This window comes from Lycorma delicatula, chromosome 4 (assembly GCF_047948215.1).
Source record: "Lycorma delicatula isolate Av1 chromosome 4, ASM4794821v1, whole genome shotgun sequence".
NCBI classification, from domain to species: domain Eukaryota; kingdom Metazoa; phylum Arthropoda; class Insecta; order Hemiptera; family Fulgoridae; genus Lycorma; species Lycorma delicatula.
Window position 1 is genome coordinate 5,319,839 of NC_134458.1, and position 17,281 is coordinate 5,337,119.

General features: G+C 28.7%; 1 protein-coding gene across 3 annotated transcripts in view; it reads right to left on the minus strand.

Moving 5' to 3' along the window:
- The window catches only part of PMCA (plasma membrane calcium-transporting ATPase 3), a 762,833-nt gene that overhangs the window by 43,452 nt on the left and 702,100 nt on the right, over nucleotides 1–17,281 (minus strand). For 2 of the 3 annotated variants that reach the window (XM_075362203.1, XM_075362206.1), the window contains exon 25: nucleotides 16,918–16,986. The exons of the other annotated variant lie outside the window; for it this stretch is intronic. In XM_075362203.1, coding sequence (XP_075218318.1) covers nucleotides 16,918–16,986 — 69 coding nt within the window. The remainder of the gene's footprint in view (nucleotides 1–16,917; nucleotides 16,987–17,281) is intronic. 3 annotated transcript variants of the gene reach the window in all.

Here is a 17,281-nt window from a genome sequence, read left to right on the forward strand (position 1 = left end):
GTTAAGATAATGCTAACTGCAATAAAAAAAGAAAATATATTAAGTATATGCATAGACATTGGAAATTCCAGAAATATTTATTTCTATATAATCAAATACCGTCTATTCACATTAGAGGACAGCAGTGAAGCTTAACTAAAAAGCTGTATGATAAACGTTACAGAAGTCTGTTTTAATAAAAAAAATTAAGCGGGAGAAAAACATGAAAGACAATTTAAAGAAAAAGGAAACAGAAAATCAACCAGTGTTTGTTTTTATTTTGAATTAAATTAATATTAAACTAAATCAAATCACAAAAAATAAAAAAACAAAATAACAATTAATAAGTGAAGATGGTCGTATAAGATATTCAACTGCATCCAACAAACCTGTATAATACCTATAAAATCTCCAGGAGATGCGTTTAAAAATAAAAGTTCATGAAGCAACAGTGAAGCCAGGATTATACTTAAAGGGGACCTCCTATTTGGTTTTCACACTCACCCTTTACTATAAATTTAATATAAATTCTTTTCTGGTCCATCACATTTGCTGATTTGCATATTATATTAAAAAATATATAACAAAAAAACTTAATAAAAAATTAATTTTTAAGATTTCAAAGGACATCCGATGTAAATTAAATACCACATGCCAATCTTTTTACAAATATACTAGAGAAGGAAATGGGAGGTTTGTAGCTTAGAGTGGTATTGATGAACACTGCTGTATTTAATGTAATTAATGGGAAAGAAATCATCTAATACTCTTACAAAATAAAAACCAGAAAAAAAAAAATTTTTAGGTTTGATCAATCTACAGTTTTTATCATTTTCCCACTGCAAATTATTTATCATATATTATCTTAAGCTATATGAAAATGAATAAAAGCAATATAAATCCTCAGTAGAATCGTAATATGTTAAATTCATGTATTTTTTTTAGTAGAGGGAAAAAAAACAACAGTATAACAGGTCAAATCTAAGGCTAGTTTTACTAAACCCATCATTTACAATGATGGGTTTTCCGATGGAGAGAGAGATAGTTGGAATATTCAGTTCTAGTAACTGGAGGTCGCAATGATACTTTTATTAAACTCTATAAGGATAAATACAATAATAGACTTCCGCAAGGTAATATACCATAAAAACAGCAAAGAGCAAAATGTCAGTTGACATATGTAAAACTACAGAATTTGTTTAATGCTCCTTAAAAAAATTATACTTTGCTCACTTCACTTGTCATTAACTTAAATAAGCTGGTGCTGAAAGTGGAATTATATCATACTGGCCTATTTTGGACGTACTTCAAGAAGATGACAACTGCTTAATTCTTATCTTCCTGCAATAATTTTGTCTTACTATTATGTATTATTATATAACATGTACATTGTTATTATATTGTTACTCTAGTTTATATTGTTTTTATAACACAGAAACAGAAGTCTAAATAATCTGTATGTATAGTCTGTATAATCTGTATATATATATATATATATATATATACAGGCAAGGCATGACCAAGAACTCCAGATCATATTGCATTTTCCTAAGATTTAATCATAAAAAAAATGTAAATGTGTCAGTCAATCCTCCATACTGCATGAATACTGTTTCATTACATACCACATATATGCCAATTTTAGCTTTTTCAGTGGTTTTCTTATGTTCGAAATCTTGTATATGTCACATTTAGTAATTGAAATTTGACACACTTTCCGTTATCCAATCAAGCTGAAATTTTGCACATAGATTTGGTTCTGATGACAATATAATATAGCATATTTAATATCATTCTAAATCCAATCTGGCGGACATTATTTAATATCGTTCTAAATCCAATATGGCAGAAATTGTGAAAACATATATCTTTTTTACATACAGATAACAAATCATATGTTTTGGTAAGTAAGGGTTTGTTGTGGCAGTGAAACGATTTTGTTACCACAACAAAATGGATTTGATACTGTAACCTGTCCTTACTGATTTGTTACTGTAAGTTATCTGATTTTGTTACGATGAAAACCAAATTGTTATCATAAGTAAATGAATTTTGTTACTACAACAAAATCATTTGTCATCCCGTCTTTAGTTATTTTAACAAAATCATTTTTTGTGAGGATAGTAGATTCTCGTGGGAACAAAAAATGAAACCGATGAAAAGAAAACAAAAAGAAACTGCGATGCAATATAAAAGATGGAGAAAGCGCATCAAAAATACCATGAAAAGTGAGTGAATGAAAGTGAAAAGGTGAAATGGGTGAGAGTTAAAAGAGTTGAAGTTTAGTGAGCAAGAGGTGATTTTTTACTTTATTTTTTATGCAGCGCTAGTAGAGTTAGATAGAATAAGAAAAAAATATAAACCAATGTGAATGAGTTGATGGCATTTAAATGAACAAATGCGGTCAGGAGACTGAAAAGTAAAAAATATATAAATTTAAAAAAGATTCCTAAAACAATGGTTTTTTTAAAAAATAAAATTGCTCTAAAAAGTAGAAAATAATTTTTCAGTGATTATAAGATAATCAAAATAATTTTCAACATTTGCAAAAAGAAAACCATTGTGCGTTCATAAAATATTACTGAACAATTAGAAAGGTGTTCCGTGAGAATCCATAAAGGCAAAAATGTGAACATAAATTAAATGATTAAGACAAAGTAATAGTTTATGAGCGCACAATGGTTTTCTTTTTACAAATGTTGAAAATTATTTTAATTATGTTATAATCACTGAAAAATTATTTTCTAATTTTTTGAGCGATTTCATTTTAAAAGAAAACCATTGTTTTAAAATTAAAAAAAAAAAAAAAATTATTTATTAACAAGTCACTTTATCTTCAGTCTGGATTTTAGTCATACTGTCTCTAGAGCATAGAAAAATTCACATCAGAAATGTCACCAAAAATAACTTTTACACTATCTTTGATCGATTAAAGCCATCACTATTTGAGTTGAAATGCAGTGGGAGATAGTAAAAGATACTAACTTTGTCTGACTGAATCGGCAACATATGCAAAACAACTCTGCAATAATGCCGCTTATGAAAACCAGTTGTTATTGACACTTTTTTCAGGAAATTATATTTTTGTTAGGTGATTTAGGTTTACAATTTGTAATTTTAGGAATTTCTAGGGCAAAACTCTCCTGGTAGCCATTTTCTTCCCTCATAACCAACAAACTATGCGCAGTAGAAGTTTATAACACCATTTCCCTTCCTAGAGAAGACAGTTACTCTAGTTCCTAAAAAAATATTTTAAATAGATACAGAGCAAATTTTATGAATGCAAATACCATGCATTGTAGTCACTAGGTGAAAAGCTTCTGTTCTATTACTTTGTAGTAGTGATTGGCTCATTGCTGTAACAGTTAATATTATCAGCTATGCTAGTAGGAGGTTTCAATTTCAGTATGAAGAAAGAGAATCTAAAACTCCATGCACAAAAATATATTACTTAATACAAAAAGTAACAATCATGTAAGACTGTATAGGAGATGTTGTATATACGGTTGAGCTTGGGAGAAGCTCCTGATACAGTCCATTGCCTTCTTGTTCTGATTTCCTTCAACACAACAAGAAATGTTTGAATCTTGGATTCACCGGAACTTCTATAAATTTATTGATTTCAGGGAGTAAATGGTAGTTGTGTATTGCCCCTGGCTATACCATGAATACGGATAAGGATAATATCCCAAGATAATAAGCCATATCAGACTAGCTCCTACAGTACACCAAAGTTAAATGATGTTGGACACAGTTGCTTGGTTGAGTTAGTGCAATTTTTATAAATGTTACAGGTTAATGATATATGTGTTAAAACTAAAAAATATAAAAGGTTGATTTATGATTTGTCTAATAATGTATAACATTTACATCAGTAGTAGCTTAAACTTATAACCAAAAACTAAAAATATTTGGATATTCTAATTAAATATCATTCTATTCAATTTTCTAAATACAATAAACATATCAAATATATTTGCAATTATGTCTATTTCAAAATGTTTTTATTTTAAGGAAATAAAAAATATTACTATGTATATATATATATTACTATGATATATATATATATATATATATATATATATATATGAATATGGTAAGGGAACTAGTTGTGGATCAAGCTCTAATAACAGATTACCTGTTCCAATGTCGTTAGTACATTTAGTCAACGTTAGATCGCAGTGCTAGTCTCTTTTGTTGAGGTGTTATGCTTTGACCTGTATCATTAGCCAGTTGATAGAACTCGAGTGTGGTTTAACAAAGTTATAAGTGTCATTGTCATTGCTAATTTCTTAAGGAAAATTAAGATGCGTTAAATGAAAACTTGTCTATCTAATTAACAAAGTATCTGACAGTAATAATTTTTATAGGGAATGAAGCTTAAATCATGCACTTTCATTTAGTAATACAATTGTTAAGCAGTTTTCTTTCTGTCATTGATTCGGGTCTGTTGTTTGACCTGCTTTGCAGGTGCCATTATGCCATAGCACGCCTTTCTTTAAAAAATTTTTTTTTCATATTTTAATGACAAATAGATGTTTATCATATTTTTTTTCAAATGGGTTTAGTTTTAAATTCTTATTTATATGTATAACAATACATAAATAATTGTTGAAAATAAAAATTTTGGCCTACACCATATCTATCCCTAGAACCACAAGCCCTAATAAAAACCACACTTGAGTTCTGTCAACTGGCTAATGATACAAGTTTGAAGTATAACATCTCAAAAAAAGAGACTAGCACTGCGATCTAATGTTGACTAAAAGTACTAACAACATTGGAATGGGTGATCTGTTATTAGGGCTTTCTGTATTAAAATACATTTTAATCATAGCATATTACTGACTATTAAGTCTAATAAACTACATCCCAACCCTGTAGGCGAAGACACCTGCCTACTGATGTTCCGGTCACCATACCACTCTCCCCCATTCCTTGCCCTGTTGGGCTACAATGGGAGCTAATAAACTACAGCTGGTATAAAACCAACCAGTATTATTTTCCTTATTTTTATACATGTCTAAATCCAAGAAATATACTGAAGAAGATCGTAACAGAGCCATAAGTGCAGTAAAAGTCAGAGGTCTTTCTATCAGAAGCAAAGAACACTTATGGAGTTTCTTTTAATACAATTCGACAATGAGTTAATGGTGAAGCAGACATAGATTGTAAGAAACCTGGCACAAAATGATTTTTTGGGACAGAACGTGAAAAAGAAATTTTACAATTTGTTGGGGATATAGATTCCAAAAATGAAGAGTTTTTAATAATGCACTGCCATCTAAACAAACAATGCTACAAAAGTTTTATGATGAGGTACAAATTAACCCTCCACCAGCCTGAAAATTTGTCCAGTACCCATGTAAGTATGTCAACTTCAATTGTAAAAGAAAGATTTTTCAAGAAATTTTGTAATCTGATGATTTAACTTAGTATCAGTGATACAGACTTGTACAATGTGGAGTCAGAGTTGACTATGGTAAATAAAGGTAGGAAAATAATTGCCCCAAAAGCTAGCAAAACTGTGATAATGAAGAAAAGTGGCAAAGGAAGTGAAAATATAACACTTGTTGTGTGTTGTCATGCAACTGGTTCTATAATCCTTCTTCCACTGGAACCTGTAAAGGTAATAGCGAGCAAATGAAAGGGTTCAAACTAAGGAGAAAATAAAAAGAGGAGAAATAGAAAGAACTATCTTAATAGATATGCCTTGGTAAAGCTCTATGACCAACTTGGGAAAAGTTGGTGTAATATTTTAGGTGGATTTAGAGGTAGAGGTGTTTGGCCAATCAATCCTGAAGCAATTAAGTCTCATTGCTCAATTGATTGTAGTGAGGTAACTATTCTTGACTCTACTTCCGAAGTCATTACATGTGAAGTCAGTGGTATTTCAAATGAAGAGCCAAAGCCAGGTCCATCAAATTCTGATGAATCAGTAAGATCATCACCGGCGGCTCAGGTCATAAAAGAGATGTTCAAACCTGATTTACAACCCACAAAGCGTTCTAGACGCATTACAACAACACGATGTATTACAGCAGGCGGCATATAGATGTGGACATTGTGTGCGAAAGAGGAAGACTGATAGGACGGGTGGAACAGTTAGATAGCCATTCCTCTAGGAAAACATCTTGTATAGCCCAGTATACTTACATAGTATCCAGTACATCATCAGAGTTGTCAGGATAGTTAATAATGTGGTAAGCCAGCTGTCAGCCTATGTGCACAGCAATATGCCACCCGCTATACTTCTGATGAGTTTCTGATAAGAGATGGAAGAAAGAGAGAAAGAGAAATCAAAAAAGAAGAGAATGCCTGAAGAAGAAATTTCCAGCTCAGAGAGTGATGATAGCTTAGAAATCAATTAAAAAATCTGTAGTTAATGCAAAAGAAACCACATTTTCCCTATGGCAGTCATGGGGAAAAATGGATTCAGTACTACCACTGTGAGCATTGGTATCATGAAACATTCCAAAAACTGAGAAACCAAGTGTGTCCCAAAAAGTTTGCTTGCTTGAAATGTAGGTAAAAAAAAAATAAAAAAAGGAAATGGATAGTCTAGGCTATATATTTCATGGGACTGTTTGTAGCCACGAATATTTTACTGTAATTTATGTTTTATTACTTTTAACTTTTTTAAATTTGTATCTTAGTTTTCTTGAGTATAATCATATATCCTACTGAATTTTATTACAGTTTTATTCATAATTGTTTATTATAATCTTACTTTTGTTTTTTAAATATAATAAATTATTTTAATCTGTATCTTCTTCAATAAAAAATACTAATGATTATTTTAAAAAAAGTTAAAAATCATAAAAACAAAATTTTAAATTAAACTAATTTGATTTGAAATTAGTCCCAGTCACTAATTGTGGATCACAATATCAATTTCTCTTTTGCCCAGTCATATTACTACAAGCACTACCTTTCTTTGATAACTAGAAGCTCTGTATGTGTACCAAATGAACAGAGAACAATATTCTCCAAGAGATCCACAACTAAGTTCCGTGAGTGTAATTCCTGGTCAGAAGTAGTGTGTAAGATTATGCTACAACAAGGATATTAATATGTAAAATATTTGTTTGATGTCAACCTAATTCTAATAAATAGAACCCCAGATAAAAATTAAAAACAAAATATGCAATTTCTTAATGATAAAAATATAATTATATGATTTCAATGACAAAATGATCAGAAATTAGTTTCCTTACCCTATATAAATACAGGGCATATGTATGTGTTTTATAAGTATATAAAACATTTACACATGTTATGCCAAAGCTTTAACCAGATTGAAGCAGCCACTTCACATTAGCTGACATAATTGTCAAAATCTTGAAAAATATTTATAACTACTTTGAGTGGACTGTAGTTCATTTTGCACACTCTGGTAAATAAAATATGAAATCTATCAACTTATCTCTGACATGGAAAGATTGACATCCTATAATATATAATTATAAAAGACAAACACTTAAATGTATGAAATAAATAAGAAATTAATATTTCAACAGACTTGTTGATCAGTTACTGCATAAAATAAATGTTATTTTTTGAAGTAATAGAATTATTCCATACATATAATAGGGAAGATCAGAAAAAAAGTAAGTAAAATAATTTGTTTAACAGTTAAACAAAATTTTTCCAGTATGCATGCAAACCAATCAGCAAATACACCTAACTGACTATTTCCAGACCCAAGCTAAAACATATTAAATAAACCACCTAGTAAAGAATAATGAGGTAAGCCATACCTCACCTTAATTTTTCATGAAAGTACATTTGCGGGATCCCGCATGCACAGTCATGATTGAAATTACTAAAACTAAACTAAATGATTAAAATTAATAATTATAATTCATTACAATGTACTAATTTTATATTTTTATGCTCTTTTGATGCTGAATCCCACATAACTATAGGAAATGTATTTAATATGTCTGGAAATGATTACCTTATATTTTGAAATACCGACTTCTATTCACATGTTTATAATGTAATTCAATACTTGAAGAAGAAAAACACATATTCTTGAAGGATCCCTCTAAGTTTTAAACAAATATTGACAAAGAAACCACCCATGAAATACTAATACTTAGAGATCATATTTTATTTTTGGTTTAATATTGTATACATTTTTTCTATGCAATGAATTAAACATCAATTGCTACAGACTCATAAAAAGCTGATCTACACTACACACTAATATAGTGTATGTAAAATTTAAAGATGGGTCCTCCCTTCAAGCTGCCTCTATTTGCCTCCTCTACACCACTCCTATAACTCGGCTACAGGTTGCGACAAAAGTAAAATCTCAAAATGATACAGACTTGTACTTATTATTATTTTTATAATTGTTTATTCCACCATATTTATTTATTTTTGCTATTATTTATTTATGTAAATTAGTTGTTTAATTATTTATTTTATCTGTTATTTACTTCTACTTTATTTATTTATTTTAGCTACTATATAAATTATTTTGTATGAAATTATTTGTTTTACGTTTATAAAATACAGAACGAACAACATTAAAATTAATTAAATTAATTTTACATTTATTATAGTACGAACTTAATATCTCTGTAGTATTCATATTTTTTTAGAATAAATTTAATATTTTTATTTTGTAGTTTTGTAGGCCTACAAAGCTCAAAAAAATACTATTTATTGATGCGCATGTGGTATTTACAAATAATTTTCGTAAATAACTATGTCATGTCAAAGAAAATCATAACATTACTGCCTAAAATAAATAAACAACTCAATTCATATACTTTTGTAATATGTGTTACTGTTTATTTATAACAAAACCTTGACATACTTACATAACATACTTGAAGAAAAACATACTTTCAAGAAATAAATAAATAAATTACTTTGTATAAATCTTGAACAAAATAATAATTTTTAATAACAAATTACCAGAACATATTTTGTTACTATAATAGTGACATCATAATTAGATAAGGTGCAAGTCATTGCAAATTAATTTATGCAACTTTGGGAATACACTAATTTAGCTGTTGGTATGAGAAGTCGCTGAGTAAAAAATTAAATGTTAAGAACAGTGGAAGGGATGCCACAGCATACTACAGACCCGCCTTCAAATATTACATACACTACAATAGCTTAAATAATGAATATGTATAATTAAACATTTTATATAAATAAACAGGTAATTGTGTACACAAACTTACACTAGTAAATGCCAAAATTAATAACAATAAACAAATGCTGAAGCATATATATATATATATATATATACTTGCACTGTGGTGTGAAGATGCTAATTGTCTAAATGCTACATAGTATATACAAACAAATACATAAATTAAATATGTTAATAAAATTAGATAATTCAATGATTTTTGTGATAGACTCACAATAAAAAATTAATGTGTGTGTGTGTGTGTGTATATATATATATATATATATATATATATGTATTTTACACATACACACACAAAACTGACCATGCAAGTAAAAAAAGATTATGAAAGGTAATTTTATATCAAAATAATTCTCATAATTACATTTCACAGAAAAAAGAAAACTTAAATAATGATTAATATTAGCATAGTAATTTAAATAAATAAATATTTTACCAACAAAAAATAAATACTAAAAGTATTAACATGTATATAGATTATTGTACTGTATAAATTAATAAATACCAGTAATTCAAACTTCAACAACGTAGTTATTCAGAGCTTGTTCTAGAGCACGGCTAAGGCATAAACCCTTGACATCACATCTTTCTTTCCCCCAAACAATTTTGACTGAATCTATCAAGTCTGACTCATTTTTAATAAACTCTAAAAGGCATTTGAAAGAACAACTTCCATTAATTCTAAAGTATCTAGAATAAAAAAAATTTAAGCGTTGTAAAGCTTCAGCTCCAAAGAAGCCTCAGTATGTTGCATTAATGCAATCGAATATAATCAAAAAACTCAAAGGTTTATCTATTTATTTCTGTGTAAATATTACTAAACAATTATCAACCTGGAGGCAAATTTGACTCCTCACTAATGCATTCATCCCTAGGTAGTACCAGCAAGGTGTAGTAGATCTAGAGTTATACGGTGGGTAGACTAGTTTCTTTTTCCTCAACAGAAGTGTATGGAGAGAAAGCTACGGATTATGAGCTAATTTGATGAAATCTATATAAATAAAAATGAAACTGTTTTTTGTTCAAAATCTTAAATCTCTGAAAGTTCTACACAGATTGCTTTGAAATTTTGACACAACGTTGCATTCGAATACGCATGTGTTTTTATATACCTAAAATGTCACGCCTCTGACAGGTAAAAAAACACTTTACTTGAAAAACAGCACTATCTGTTGGATGTAAAAGCAGCACGTGCTATGCTCAATATTTTATGATTCCATTTCAAAGAATGTGAACCCACTACAGACTAAAAAACTACTGGACCGATTTACGTGTGGGGAAAAATTGGAAAAGGGAAAAATCAGAAAAGGAAAAAATAAAAAAGTTAAAAGGGAAGAAGGGGAAAATGGAAAAAAGAAAGGGGAAAACAGGGAAAAGGAAAAAAGAAACAGTGAGAGAGGCAGGGGAAAAGGGAAGATGAGTGGTGGAAGGAAAGGGAAAGGGGGAAGGAAATGGGAAAACAGGGGAAAGGGAATATGGTAAAAATTAAAATGGGAAGAAGGAAAATGGAAAATGAGGAAAAGGAAAGAGTAAAAGGGAAAGGTTAAATTTTATGTTCTGTAATGTTCATTTTGTTAATGTTTTATCAAACTTTCAATTGTGCTCATTTAATCTATATACATACTCAAATCTAGCAATAAAGAAGCATTGCCGGGTCTGCTAATAGATGAATAAATATTTAAATGACAAAATACCTCCACAATGAATTAGCAGCTGAGAACACAGTCAGATAAATAGAGAACAATATAAATAATATACAGTTCTTTGAGAATGTAAATTAGCTTAAATCATGTGTATAATTTTTTTCTTTTTAGTTGTAATACATACGTCTTTGTTTCATTATTTGTTCTAAAGAAATACATCAATATTTGTATATACAGCGATTAATTCTTAGTCACAAACTGAACTAAATTTATTCTGATAATTATAAAATTATACTTTTTTTAACACAATGTATATTAAACTTATAATTTAATAAATGGGATACAGACTATAGTACAGTTTAAATTGATACATTCCAAAGAACTCTTTTAATTCTGCCATCTTTACTGACTATTTCCCATGCACTGATATTTGATAAATGTTGTATTAAAACATATTTGATATGGTTTGTCATTAAAATTAATATTGTATTATTTTCAATATTTTCTGTTACGGAAAAATAGTAAATTTAGCATTTGTTGAATTATTCTATAATTATTTCTATACTTTAAAGGAATAATATACAAAATTATTTAAAATTGCACTACAATAACAATCCTCTTCTTCAGAACTGTATGTTCTTTTGTTCTACTGTCCAGACATGCTAACTGACCGAGCTGCAGTTGTCGATGAGAGAACTACTAAAAAAAAAAAAAAAATAAGTGTTACTAAACACTGTAGATGTAGGACTTTCAGCTCATTCGGTGAACTGAATCCTCTCCTTTTAATGATGCAGACTTTGATAAGCTGGCTCGTGGAAGCAGGTGCTGTATGTTCAACTGGATACAACTTTTAATTTAACCAAAGGGAACTGCAGTGATAGACCTTACTCTCTATTTCACTTGGCCCCAGTATTTTTTAATCAGAGTGAAAGTGATAAGCATAAAAAGAAATGCACCACTCAGATATGGTACATGATAAATAATAATTCTGATTAATCAACATTTTATAAATTAAACAAAATAAAATTCCTTTTTAAAAAAAGTACCAACAAAAAATAATTCTGTACTTCAGAACTAGACTGCCCCAGATCAATTTTAGAAGTGTTATATGTTATTAAGTAAAATATCAAATTCGTTTAAGGTTCCTACTATTCTTTGGGCAAGGGCCTAAAACTTATGTAACTAACGTTTTTTGATATCACCAACCATTGGCCCAGGTGGTGGAAAAAATGGGGTTTTGAAGACAAAAAAAAAATCATACCTCCCTTAATAGACACAGTATCAAATCGATTTAAAGTGTTCATTAGTCCTCTACACATTACCTAAAACTTTTGTCTGTAACAATTTTTGATATGATCAACCCTTATGGCAAGGGATGACCAAAATCTTGCTGGAATTTTAAGAAGATGGGGCTTGTCGAATGCTAAACATGTGAAACTTTTTTTCACATCCAACCATTGTCGTATGAGTAAATTTGAAGTTTTTCTTAACTTTAAGGTGGAAATCTTTTTTATTCCCTACTTAGCAACGGTGAAATCTACCTTCACCTTCTGGCATGCTGAAAGGGATTTTTTTAATATAGAATATGATTTTTTTTTCAGGACATAGTAGAGAAATGTGAGATGATAATAATGATCTACAGAAATTGTTTTTAACTAGATAGCTTGTACTATGTGATGTAATATAACTGCATAACAATGTTTAAAAAAAAAACTGACTTGAGTGCAACAGTATGCTTTCACTGTGCTGTATTATACTGCTAAATTCAACTGTTTGGGTTTGCTTTGCTGGGTAGTGATGTGGAAAACCTCTTCCATGTAGCAGATTGAAATTGACTTATAATTTATTATAATATACTGTATTATTATAATATTACTGTATTTTAATACAGTATGTGTATCGACTGAGATGAGAACAGCTAGCAGCTCCTCAGTCAGAATCAGACATAAGTAACTACTATCGATGTATGTTTTATAACACCATGAAATGTGTTGACAAATTGTGATCTGACAATTGGTCTGAGTGCATGTACAATAGGATCTCAATTCATTTTGGTTTCTATCGGAACTACTTATCTACAATCTTCACTTTAAGTGAGTCAGTATCGCAGTTCCTCTACATGATCAGGGTGAATAAGTAGCTTTACTTTATGTAGTGAGAATTGCATCAGTGAGCTTGTTGCCAGTTGAAGTGCTGATGGTTGCTCCTAAATAGTTTCATTAAAAATGGTCATATCAGAGGTGGTTTTTGTACAGTTAAATTCCGTCTGATATATTGAAAGTTATTGCAAAGGTAAGGTGTAATTACTCTTAATTCTGCTGAAAAATTTAAATACAAGATCAATTTACGGTTATGCTGGGTTCTATTAAACCAGCTTAACTCATACTTTATAATAATTTTTTGTTCAAATAGACTGAAATATTCTTCAAGTTGTTTGTCACAACACTTTATAACACCAAAGTTATACTTACAATCTAAAAAAGGCCGATTCCACATTACATGAAAAATTTAAACCACAGGTCCTGATTATAGATAAAAGAAATTTATAAGTTGAATGAATTTTAGTAGATGATAAATAACATATTATAATTAAAAATAACTAGATTAATTTCAGAAAATTATACATTTTTAATGATCAGAAACACATATTCCTAGGAAAATTCTTTCCTCGGGGAAATCCTTGTGAAAATTATTCTCTGTGGAAATAATACTAAAATTAAATATTTTTTAGCTGATTAAGACAATGGACTATGTGTGTTAGATAATGAACTTTTATAAAACAAAAAAACATATTTATATAAAAAAAACAAAAAAAAAAAACAGATGTAACTGGCAATTTAATAATTTACTTCATAATTTTCATTTTATTCTTTAACTACTGATATGTGTTTTCTAAGACATTCTGGCTTTCAAATCATTATATATATATATATACATATATATATATATATATATAGAGAGAGAGAGAGAGAGAGAGAGCTTATTATAATGAAATCAGATTTTATCATCGATTACATGAAAGAAGGTGTAAATTCCCACCTAAAATAAGGCCATAAAAATTAGTATATTTGGGCTTTTACTTTTTTGAGGTAAAAAGTTATCCAAAATTGAAGCCCTTAAAAAATATTTTCATTGTACTTACCAGGGCATAATGCTTTCAAACAGATTTAATTTCCTTAAATTTTACAGATTACAATTTATTAAAATCATAAATATTACACAGTACAATAATCTATTAAAGCAAACTAGTTACAATGTGGATCGATGATAGCAATGACGACATGTGTTTATGTTATATTAATCACAAATTGCCTAACTGCACCATGCAATTTTCTAATGATACTAATAATTACACATACACACACACACACACATATATATATACACACACACACACACACACCTAATAGTAAGAAATTATAGCTAAGTATAAACAAATCGCACAATTTCATTAATAATATATAAAATTTTCCATATAAACAATTACAATATTTAGTGTAAAGTAGATGATATGGTACAAAACAAGCATAGCCAAAAATATATAGGCTATACTGTGATTTATACTGGTATGTACTTAAATAACAACAATGAAAAATAATAGCAAAAGTCACAAATTATACATTGTATAATTTGAGAGAATCAATTAATTTTTCTAATAATAATAATTCAAATAAAATCAAACCATTTTAAATTATAAAACCTAATTCAATAATAACAATTAAGAAAAAGTCTGAACCAGTTAAGAAGTTAATAATAAAGCTGATTAACACAAACAAAAAAGATTATGTATGCTTCTGTAATATATCATGCAATTACTAAACTCACCTGGAAGCATATTTTTGCAAGCATATCAATGATATTTTATGACTTTATTATGTTCTACTTACTAGAAATAGTTACTACAGTCAAACTAAAATTAAATTTATAAATAAATATTTTACTTATTTATTGATTTATCTTTTAATATCAGGTCTATCACATTTGTCACAACATAATAATAATAATAGTAATAATAATAATAAATAATAATAACAATACATATATCAAATAAATATACACGTGAAATAAATTTTTTATAATTAAGTAATAAATAAAACAGAAAGTTGATTAATATTATAAGTATACATAAACGATTTAAGTGAGCAAAAAATTAGTTTCAAAGAAAAAAAAAATTAATATAAATGATATCATTTTTATAAAAATTTCAATGCCATAAATACATAATAATATATTTTTATCTTATTTCTGCTGAATCTATGTACGCATAAAAAAATATATATTTACACTAATGTATAAATATATATTTATAATATGTTAAATACAACATAACTAATTTTCACACTATAATAAATCATAATGAATTCATAACAAAACAAGCAATACAAACAAAGTAAAAATTCTTATACATAATTACCTTTACTGACCAACATATTAAAAAAAAAAAAAGGTAAAAGAAAAACATCAACGTGCTGTTAAATAATGAACGCTGTTAAAAAGTTTTACATAAACGTTTAAAAAAAAAAATTCTAAAATAAATTTAGTAAAAATGTAAAATCACCCAATGGTATAAATGACCAAGCAAAAATGTGAGCAGTCTTGAAGTGTAATAAAGTAATAATATAATCATATTAATGATATAATAATAACCTGGGCAACATATAAATTGGAGCCACCATGCCAATGCACATCCATCGATCCAGGATATATATATATATATATATATATACCTACATCATAACTACCTGTTTACTGCAGAAGCCATTCTAAATTTCCTAATACTTGTCAGCCAGTGATAATAATGTAAAATAATGGAAGTTTAATAATTTGTGGGCACACTTTAAAAGATTAAAAGAAAAAACTAAAAAGTTAAATCACTGGAAATATGTAATAAATTATTATTATTATTATTATAAAAAGGAAACCGACATGCAATAATAATGTTTTGCGGTTTCATATTACCTTATAACAAAATGATGTGTTGTTTTAATGCCCAGTTTTAATGATAACAAATAGCAGTGGGCAGTTGTTTTATTATGAAGAACATGCTGGAAAGGGCAGTTGGTGGGAAGGGAAGAGGAAGGGCCTGCAACATGAATTTTCTTCAGTTCACCCGATGATCAGAAGAGCATAGACAAACAGAAGTAGAGAAAGAAATTCCAGATGGAATTCATAATTAAGTCATTTAAATACAGTATATAAATGTATGTATAGATTATATATTGTACCTAAATGCACATTTAAATAAAGCCATCTCAAACTGTTTTTTTTTGTTTTTTTTTCATGTTTTATAACAATAAAATATCAAACAAAACAATACACTGCAAAACAAAAGAAACCATGCATTTTTTCAGTTTTTAATCATCACCTACCTGAACAAAAAAAAAACAAATGGAACATCACACTTATAGGGAGCAAACATCGTTAGATAACACTACAAACACAGCATGTGAAAAAGCCACTATGGACACAACAAAGAAAGCAGCGCAGCGCAACTAAATTCAGTGAAGCCCACAGGTGGTTACATGACACACACACACACACACACACACACACACACACACACACACACACACATACATACACACACACACACAGTAGCCATTTACAGCTATTAACATAGCTATTGGAGTACAGGCTTCACTAGTACAGTGCATTAAGGCTGTTCAGTTTAAATATATATAATTAACAGAATAACAATATCCTTTTTATATATTTTTTACAACAATGTTGATAAATATTATATAAAAGAAAAACAAATACTAATACTTAACCAGCAAACATACAATTTTATGGATGTGCTATCTTTTCTACAGTGAATTTAATAAGGTCAGAAAATAATGTTAGCTGGTTTTTTTTTTTTTTTAATAATTTTGGTTTTTTTTAGAATTTCATATACTGTATGAATTAAAATGTTAATAACAAAAATCAGGGAAACATTAGAGTTCTCTAAGTTCATATAAAAAGTCATGCAGAAATTTCTAAAAAAAAAATACATACATATATATATATATATATATAAATATTTTTATTTTTAGAAATTTGAACAGCCTTAAAAGGAAATCAAACTGAGCAATCGAGCTAGCGGACAAGAATAGAGATGGTAGGAAAGCGGCTTACAGCTTGATCAGTGGAGCTCTTGCTGTAGGGGACCGGAATCAAACGTTCTTGCAATTCACCACCTATCACCTTCAAGAGTAAAGGGCAACAAACGGTCAGAAAAAAATGAGACAGAGTGTAGCAGATAATATAAAGAGGAGAGAAAAACAGTTCAAAACAGGGTGCTCCAACAATTTCTACTAATAAATAAATAAATAAATATTTTCGATGACGTGCCAGAGAAAAGCAAAGCAAAATTAACCTTGTCAGAAGCAGATAATTAATCGGTCATGTTCTGTCTCCCAAGATCACTTTGTTGCTTTTCTTTGGCACGACTCAAATGCTGCAATTGACAAATGAAAATTTGTAATCTACATTATAGATC